Source organism: Salpingoeca rosetta, assembly GCF_000188695.1.
Source record: "Salpingoeca rosetta unplaced genomic scaffold supercont1.24, whole genome shotgun sequence".
Classification (NCBI taxonomy): Eukaryota; class Choanoflagellata; order Craspedida; family Salpingoecidae; genus Salpingoeca; species Salpingoeca rosetta.
In genome coordinates, this window is record NW_004754910.1 from 522,386 (window position 1) to 531,397 (window position 9,012).

General features: G+C 57.3%; 4 protein-coding genes across 4 annotated transcripts in view; 1 reads left to right on the forward strand and 3 right to left on the reverse strand.

Moving 5' to 3' along the window:
- The window catches only part of PTSG_08615 (uncharacterized protein), a gene marked incomplete at both ends in the record, with an annotated part of 3,794 nt that extends 2,110 nt beyond the window's left edge, over positions 1–1,684 (forward strand). The window contains 5 exons of the mRNA XM_004990348.1: positions 106–511; positions 704–887; positions 1,052–1,117; positions 1,334–1,457; positions 1,617–1,684. Of these exons, the coding sequence (XP_004990405.1) occupies positions 106–511; positions 704–887; positions 1,052–1,117; positions 1,334–1,457; positions 1,617–1,684 (848 nt within the window). The remainder of the gene's footprint in view (positions 1–105; positions 512–703; positions 888–1,051; positions 1,118–1,333; positions 1,458–1,616) is intronic.
- Positions 1,685–1,934: 250 nt separating this feature from the next.
- Positions 1,935–2,867, reverse strand: PTSG_08616 (6-phosphogluconolactonase; the record flags this gene model as incomplete). The annotated part of the gene is made up of 2 exons (XM_004990349.1): positions 1,935–2,387; positions 2,589–2,867. The coding sequence occupies 2 exons, from the start codon at positions 2,865–2,867 to the stop codon at positions 1,935–1,937; spliced, it is 732 nt and encodes a 243-aa protein (XP_004990406.1).
- A 275-nt stretch (positions 2,868–3,142) lies between these two features.
- Positions 3,143–7,638, reverse strand: PTSG_08617 (uncharacterized protein). Its single transcript, XM_004990350.1, has 2 exons — positions 6,372–7,638; positions 3,143–6,058 (listed from the first exon to the last, which is right to left on the reverse strand). The coding sequence occupies exons 1-2, from the start codon at positions 6,689–6,691 to the stop codon at positions 4,060–4,062; spliced, it is 2,319 nt and encodes a 772-aa protein (XP_004990407.1). The 5' UTR covers positions 6,692–7,638; the 3' UTR covers positions 3,143–4,059.
- A 191-nt stretch (positions 7,639–7,829) lies between these two features.
- PTSG_08618 (uncharacterized protein) overlaps positions 7,830–9,012 on the reverse strand; it is a gene marked incomplete at its 5' end in the record, with an annotated part of 6,235 nt that continues 5,052 nt past the window's right edge. The window contains 2 exons of the mRNA XM_004990351.1: positions 7,830–7,994; positions 8,392–8,884. Coding sequence (XP_004990408.1) covers positions 7,909–7,994; positions 8,392–8,884 — 579 coding nt within the window. The 3' untranslated portion in view covers positions 7,830–7,908. The remainder of the gene's footprint in view (positions 7,995–8,391; positions 8,885–9,012) is intronic.

Sequence of the window (9,012 nt, forward strand, 5' to 3'; positions counted from 1 at the left end):
TACACACACACACACACACACACACACACACACACACACACACACACACACACACACACACACACACACACACTCACTCACTCACTCACACGCGCGCGCGCGCAGGGGGTGCGGATGTGGTTGTGTGCCAGTTTTCGAGCATCGGCAAGATGGGCAAGAACGGCCGCACAGCGCGCGGATGGCTCGGCGGCGAATTCATCACATCGCTGCAGACACACGCTGGCAGCAGCAGCAGCAGCAGCAGCAGCAGCAGCAGCAGCAGCAGCAGCAGTGGTAGCAGCAGTGGTGGTGGTGGTCGTCGACACTCGGCAGGAAAGGGGAAGAACGAATCACACGTGGCGGCGAAGGGCGCGTCAAAACTCCTCACGCCATCGTCAGCATCATCAGCATCATCGTCTTCATCATCATCGACAGCACGTGCAGCGGTATCATTCTGCTACCCGACAGTTGAGGATGTGCGCACGAGTTACGAGGGCTACGTAGGTGGTGGCTCACTTCCACACGCCATCAAGTCAGTCCGGGGTGTGTGTGCGAGGGTGCTTGAGTGTGTGTGTGTGTGGACACTGAGATGCGAATGCATGCATGCACATTCATTTACACACACACACATGTACACGCACACACACACACACACACACACACACACACACACACACACACTCTCTCTCTCTCTCTCTCTCTCGCATGCATGCATTCACAACAGGTATCGGGAGGACCATGTGTTCTTTGCAAAGGAGGCATGCAAGTGGCGGGCGGGTTGGTGCTACCGAACACGCGCCCTGCCGCACATCAAGACGTTCACGGCGTGGAACACCGCTGCCCGCTCCATCGATTGGATGCTGCTTGGATCCCACAACCTCTCAAAGGCGGCGTGGGGACAGCTCCAGGTCTGGCACCACACACATGATCGTGCTTTTTGTTGACATGCGCGCATGAGTGAAAAAATATCGCGATGCTTGCAGGCAAGCTTGCGGATGCTTGTGTATTGTGCACTCTCCCCGACATTGACACCTTCAGTTCCGCCCTCGACTCATGCTTTGACTGCTTGCAGAAACAAGAGAGCCAGCTGCACATTCTGAGCTACGAACTGGGCGTCTTTCTATCGCCGTCCTTGCTGGTGAACGGTGGTGATACTCGTGGTGGTGGTGGTGGTGATGGCGGTGGTGATGGCTCCACCGTTTTATGCTCGCATAATTTAAACTGCATCGGAGTTTCATCCATTTCACACACACACACACACACACACACACACACACACACACACACACACACACACACACACACACACACACACACACACACACACACACACACACACACACACACACATCAGGGCGCGACGCTGCGGCCGCTGGCGGATAAGCTCCGAAGTGTGCGGCGACCGGACAAGCACGACACGCAGACAGCGTGGGCGCCCGTTCCCTATGACTATCCGCTCACTCCTTATTCGACACATGGTGATGATGTGGTGGCGGTGCTGTTGATTATGTCACGTGCGCGTCTCCACCTTGAACTGGCTGCGCTTGGTTGTGCAAGTTTGTACGAGTTTGTGTACAATCAATCACGTGCCCACTCTACCGACACACACACACACACACACACACACACACATGCAGATGAGATGTGGTACTGGGATGGCGTGTACATGCAGCCAGACACACACGGACGCGTGCAGACACCATGATGCGTTGTACGATCACGTACGCATGGTTTGAACTGCATTGTTGTAATTTGGTTGAGGGACGCATGGTTTGGAAAGCATGAAACACAAGCTCGCTCGCAACATGGCGGACACGCAATGATAACAAAACAAACAGACAGACAGACAGCAGCGAAACAAGCGAAACATCACCACAACACATTCCCTTGGTAACAGGCGATGGGGCTCAGGGATGTGTGGTTATTGCAATCCCCCACTACAGTGCTGCTTCGCCTCAGATCTTGGCAGCGGCAGGCTTGTCCATGAACCAGGTGACGGAGTTCTTGGCCTGGACGCGAGCAGCGGGCAGCAGCGGCTCGCCTTCCTGTGGGTGGAAGATGGCGCGGAGCGTGTCGGCTTTGCCCTCGCCAGCGCAGACGAAGGCGACGTCCTTGGACGCCTCGAGCGCCTTGTACGTGAGCGTGATGCGCGAGGGCGGCGGCTTTGGGCTGTCCTTGATGCCGGCGACGAGGCGCTCCCGTTCATCCAGCAGCGTGTGGCCCGGAAAGAGGGAGCACGTGTGGCCGTCGGGGCCCATGCCCAGGAGCACGAGGTCGATGCTCGGGGTCTCGCCGTCGGAGCCGCCGAGCTGCTCCGTCAGCACCTTCTGGTATGCCTCTGCAGCGGCATCGCTGTCACCAATCAAGGCTGGGTCAATCGCAAACACGTTCTCCGCACCCACGTTCAACTGTGTGTGTGTGTGTAGGGGAGGGGGAATTGAGTTGTGGTGGAATGTGAGTGAAGTGTAGTCTTGGACCCTTGCGATTCTGCTGTCCATCCACCATGCACACAAACACGTAACACACACACGTAACACACACAAACACAAACCAACCAACCAACCAAACACACACACCAAATACACACAATACACACACCATACACTCACCTTTGAGAGGCAGTCGTTTTGAACGGCCTTGAAGTTGCTGTCGTCGTGGTCCAGTGCGACACAGCGCTCGTCGGCGAAGAACACCTTCCACTTTGTGGTGTCCGTCTTGATCTTGTCCACGCCAGAGGCCAGCAGCTTTGGCAGGCTCCCACCACTGAACGCCACGGAGAAGTAGCCGTGGTCCGCAATGCTGGCCTCGCTCTTGGCAGCCACATACACCGCCAGCGCATCTGCCAGCTCCGCCTTGCTCTCAAACACCTTGCGCTCCCCAGAAGCCATGTTCGCTCTGTGTGTGTGTGTGTGTGTGTGTGTGTGTGTGTGTGTGTGTGTGTGTGTGTGTGTGTGTGTGTGCGTGTGTGTATGTGTGTGTGTGTGTGTGTGTGTGTGTGTGTGTGTGTGTGTGTGTGTGTGTGTGTGTGTGTGTGTGTGTGTGTGTGTGCGCGCGCGCGTAAATTAATGTGAGATTGTGTGTGGCTTGTCTTCGTGTATCCGATCAGTGCACACCCGACTAAATTCAGTATTACACTGAATTCAGTTGTCACAAACGCACCACTTTGCTTCGCGTGCATGATGATGAGACCTTCTGTCCGTCACATCACGTCCATGTGTAGTGTTTGTTGCGCGTGTCGCGAGAGAAAACATAATAAGCCAAAACGGCTGGGCAAGATACAAGATACACGCGGTAGCAACACAGCAGGCTATGGAGACAACAGGGCAATGTCCGAACAACAACAACAACAACAGAAGCTACACGCGTGAGAGGCTAATATGCAACTCCAGACGCATCTACACGGGTTTTCTAGGAAGGACAGTGATACAAATCAAGCGTGCGAACGTGAGGGAGGGAGAGAGAGATTGAGACAAGCCATCGTCAACTCGAAAACCCATCCAACAGACACCTTGGTGCAAGGCAATGCAGAGAGAAACAAAAATTCAATCAACCGCCAGGCAAGCTGGATCCGCCAATCAGGAAAGCGCACGCACAACAAAGCAACACGTTGACGTCACGACAACTTCAGATGCAACAGCTACGAATACAGTCAGGAATGGTGAGGGAAAGGCGAAAGGGGGAGGGGGTAGGGGCAAGGGAAGCTGTAAGGCAAGGGGTCAAGACGTTCGAATAATCAATCACGCGGCAAGGGTGCACCGACGCATTCATGGAATACAAAACTGAATGCGGGCACGTGACACGGTCGGTGAAGGGGGGCTGGATTTCTTGAACGAACTGAAGGAGTAAGATGAGTAAAACGTGTGGGCGTCGCACGAGGCCATAAACGAATGAAAGAAGGCAAAAGAGCGAAGAAAACCCAATAAACGAAGGCAGATGGAAAGAAAGAAGCAAATGAAAGAAGGTACAAACCGAAAAAAAAAAAAGAACTGCGAACGACATGAACGAAGAGCAGCGCAACACAAAATATGCAGAGACGAGACGAGACACGAGAGGAGACTGCGCGGCCAGCCGCACGGCTGCTCACGAAGATGATGGTGTGGATGAGGGCGTCGCAGTCGTCGCTGCTGACGCACCTGCAGTGCTCACGTCCTGTGCGGGGCGCCCAAACGGAGGCAGCACGCTGCCGGCCTCGGGGCGGATGAGCGTTGGCTTGGCGACGCGCGGGAACATGCCGTTGGCGTGCGGCACATAATGCAGTGTGAGCGACGACTTGCTGTAAGGGTCCTTGCCCGGCTGCGCAGACATGGAAAACAGCGACAGCTTGGGTTTGCTGCTGCCTGGAATGTTGGCCCTCTTCTTCTTCTTCTTCAGCTTCTTCTTCTGCGCGCCTCTGCCGCCAGCTGCGGCCGTGCTGCTCGTCGTGCTGCCGCTGGCAACGCTGTCGGGCGCCGCAGGGACGTGCTGGGGTGCACCAGCAACCTTGGAAGACGACAAAGGCGCCGGCACCTCCCTTGTGGCATTCTGCTCCTGCTGCTTCTTCTTATTCTTCTGCTGCTGCTGATGAACCTTTCCTGCAACAGCAGGCGCCGTCACGGTGGTGGGCGGCGTGCGCTTGGCCTTCTTCGCCACGTTCTCACGGGCCAGCGCCTCCTCTTCCTCCTCTTCTTCTTCCTGCGCCTGCTGTCGGGCGAATGCGCGGGAGCGACTGGCTGCTGACACTTGCGGCCTCTGCTGCTGCAGATGTCCACCACTGCGCGCGTTGTCCCCGCCGTCCACAGAGGACGCAGCCGACGACGCCGACGACGATGATGATGACGACGATGACGACGCAGCACTGTCCGCGTCGCCATCTGCGGGACGCTGTGCGAGCTGGCGGGCCGAGCGTGCAGCTGCTGTGGTGACCTGCGCCGGGGAGGAAGTTGAGGCAGTGGTGGGGATGGTGGAAGCGTTGCCAACTGTCAGCCCACCAGGCGCAGGAACACCACCTGGAGGGGCGGTGTTTGGTGCACGTGCCTGCGCCTGCGCCCGCTGCTGCTGCTGCTGCTGCTGCTGGTAGTGGTGCTGAGCAAGGAGGCGAGCAATGGCCTGTTCTTGAGGCCCTGCCACCGATGGCTGCTGCTGGTGCTGCTGGAAGAGGAATGGCGATGCGGTGGTGTTGCTTGGGGCGGACGGCGCTGCGTTGGCAGGCAGCTGGGAGAGGCCCAAGCCGACGCCTGCGCCGGGCAGTGGCACCCCCATGCCCATGCCCATGCCCATGCCCAACGGCATGCCGCCAACACCAACGCCGCCAAAGCCGGGAATGGCGCGCTGCTGGCTCTGTGCAGCAGCCAGCATACCTGGCATCCCCGAAGCATGGGCCGGCAACGATCGCTGCTGGTGTTGTTGTTGCTGTTGTTGTTGCTGTTGCTGGTGTTGTGCCTGCGCAAAGGCGGAGACGGCCTGGGCCGGCCACCCAGTGCTGGACATGTACATGGCGGGGTTGAGGCCCATGGCGAGCACCTGCGCCTGCGCCTGCTGCTGTTGTTGCGGGTGAGCGAGTTGCTGTGTGTGGGGCTGCAGCATGGATTGGCGGGCGAGGGACTGCTGCATGAGATGGTACTGCAGTTGCATCTGCTGCTGTTGCATCTGCTGCAGCTGTTGTTGCTGTTGGTGCATGAGCCGCTGTTGCTCAAGCTGCTGGCGCTGCTGCTGCTGCTGCGCCTCGCGCTGCTCCTGTTGCTGCTGCAACAGCTGCGTGTGGGGGTTGTGGGCGGGCAGCGGCCGCACCTCTGCCGCCGACTGGCGAACAGAGTATGGGCGGCGGAACTGCGAGGGTAGCGGGATGGCGTCCATGAGGTCCTGCGAGACGGGCTTGATGTTGAGGAAGCGGTTGTTCTCCGTGAGCAGCTGGTTCTGCGTGTCCATGTACACGGTGCCGTCGCGGTCCAGCTGGCCGTACTCCAGGCCAAAGTGGTGGAACTCCTTCTGGTGCGCGGTGAGCTCGACCTTCTCCTTGAAGCTCTCACCGCAACCCTCGTGTGCGCAGATGTAGATGCGAAGCACCTCGTGCGACGTCAGATGGTAGTTGAGATGGTCTCGCCTGCGTTTGCAACAATTTGAGAGAGAGGGGGGGGGGAGGGGATGTGGTGGTGGTGGTGGTGTGTGTGTGGTGTGTGTTGTGGTGTGTGAGCAATTGCAGTTGGCGCATGCGTTGTGCAAATGGGACACAAAGAGGAACAAAGGGCGTGCGGGTGCGTCACATCACACACAGAAGCACACCCACGTACACAGAAACACTCGCACACCTCCACACACACACACGCACAGAAACACACAGAAGCACACCCACGTACACAGAAACACTCGCACACCTCCACACACACACACACACACACACACACACAAACACACACCTGTAGAATTGGCGGCTGCACTTGGAGCAGGTGTACCAGGAGGTGCGGGCCTTGTGGGATCGAATGTGCCTGCTGAGGTGTTCGCGGCGAGCATAGCTGCGACCGCAGAAGGAGCACGCGTATCGGCGCGAGGAGTCGCTGGATGTCTTGGTCGCGCTTTTCCCTGCAGCGGTTGTTGGTGGTGGCGTGGCATCCACGTCCTCCTCTTGCTTGTGCGGTGTTGGCGGGGATGGACGTGCGCCTGATCCCTGCTCTTGCTGCTCCTCCGCTGACAACGGCGGGGACTGCCTGTCATTGGCGGCGTTGTCGTTGTTTGGCATGATCACGGCAGGCGCCAGAGAAAGGGAGAGAGAAAGGGAAGGTAGAAAGGGAGAGAGAAAGGGAGGGTAGAAAGGGAGAGAGATGGAAGATGGGATGATACATAAAAGAAGGCAGAGAACCGCCAAGCAAAAGGGATATCAAATCAGAGAGAGAGAGAGAGAGAAAGTTCAACTCAGCTCAACTCTGCTTGTGCGTGATGAACAGGCGAGTGAATGAATGCTCCGTTGTCGTGTGCGGTGCCCTCCGATATTGAAGTTGTGCTGTGGTGAGAGCAGAAGAGAAAAAAAATGCGTGGTGCGAATCAAGGGGCAACCAACCACATCCAACACATTCAAGTCTGTGGGAGGCACGCGAGGAGGGAAACGGGGAGAGGGGGGTCGAAGTCAAGCAAATAAGGGCACAGGAACAAGGAAGAATCAAGAAGCAGGCGAAGCGGGCGAAGCAAGAGAAGCGAGCACGTCAGGAGGGAGGGAGGACGGACGGTGTTGGTTTCGTGTGTGTGTGTGGCGTTGTCTGATGCGGAATGATGGTGGTGCTTGTGAAATGAACGCGATTCTCGAAACCCGTGCCTCGCGTGGTGTGGGAGTTTTCTGTGGGAACTCACGCAAAGTAAAAGGTATGAGGGACACGATGGCGAGAAAGGACATGCACGCAAGAAACGCGGCGATGGGCCAATGGGGCTGGATCTGGCGCGGCGACCCCAACAACGCAGAACGACCGGAAGTGCACGTCTTTTGTAGGCCCACCCACGCTCAGAGAACTCTGAAGGCGTAAAAAGTCAAAGGCAAGGGAACACCGAGGCAAGGTGGGGCAGGAGCAAGCAGTGTATGTGAGAGAGAGAGACGCAAAGGTTGCGTCGTGAATGGAGGGTGGTGGCGCGTAGTTGCTTGGTTGGTGGTTGGCGGGACGGTTAGTCGAGTTTGGGTATTGTGTTTGTGCTCTTGAGTACTGTGAGTGTTTTGTGTGTGTGATGTAGGCTAGATGCTGGGACGTGTTGCGTTGTTCGGGGCAAGGGCCTTCAAAGTGCGCACCAACTTGTGTCAGCGACTTATGTGCGTATCGTAGCAAGTGGATGTTTATCAACCACACTAGGCCCATTTCTCAGAAATCGGGCGCATGGATGGCCCGACGATGGGGCAAAATTTCGCAACGTTTTACTCAACGGAGCACCGGAGACAAAAACACGTCACGGCAAAGAAATCGTTTGTCTGGCGTTTCAACCTCGCGGATCCGTTGAGCCCATCGCCACCTGAAGGTGCGGGAAGCCAGTCGCACACCGCCCTTGAGACGAAGCGCCCATCCCTGCAGCAAAGGCCGGTTTTGAAAGTTTTGAGGTGTTGCGGGGTTCGTTGTGTTGGGACATGAGACAAGATTGTGTGCTGAGAACACCGTTACGACAACATGCACGCACGCACGCACAAGGGCACCAACCCAGCTTGCTTTTACACGCAGCTTGCTTTGCAAGCGACACTGAAACCAGTTGACGCGCAGCACTGCACACATCTGACGCCAGCACTGCACACACGGACACATACACACCGCACACACACACACACACTGCACACACAAACATGCACACACACATGCACACACTGCACACACACACACATGCACACACACACACACACACACACACACACACATGCACACACGCTGCGCAATGCCCCCCCCCAAACACACACACACATACGCAACTGACCGAGATGGTAGGTTTTGTGAATGGAGCCCATGTTGGGCCGGTCGTGCGTCTTCCAGTGCTCGTTCCAGCCCTGCGTACCACGCCACCGCTTCACCTTCCGCTGCGTCCCTCGCACCGTCGCTGGGTTGAGCTTGTGGCCCTCAAACACAACTGGGCCCGTCCCACTCGGCAACATCGCCGAGAACGGCATGTTGATGTCATTGCCCGCCTTGCGCCACGACCCTCCTGCTTGCTGTTGCTGCTGCTGCTCACCATGCTCACCACCTTTACGTGGAGACGATGTGGCAGAGCCGGCTGCGCTCGCCTTGTCGGCGTCGTTGCCGCCATCACCCCCATTATCATCACCATCGCCACCACCGCGCCCGTGGCGCGCCCGGTCCTTGCCATCACCATCATCGCCATCATCGTCGTCCTTGCTGCGGGGCCGCGTGATTGGCGGCACAACCTCCGCCACAGGCTTTCCTTTCAGCACTTGCAGAATCGCATCGCGGTGCTGCCAATTGCGTGTGTGTGTGTGTGTGTGTGTGTGTGTGTGTGTGTGTGTGTGTGTGTGTGTGTGTGTGTGTGTGTGTGTGTGTGTGTGTGTGTGTGTGTGTGTGTGTGTGTGTGTGTGTGTGTGGT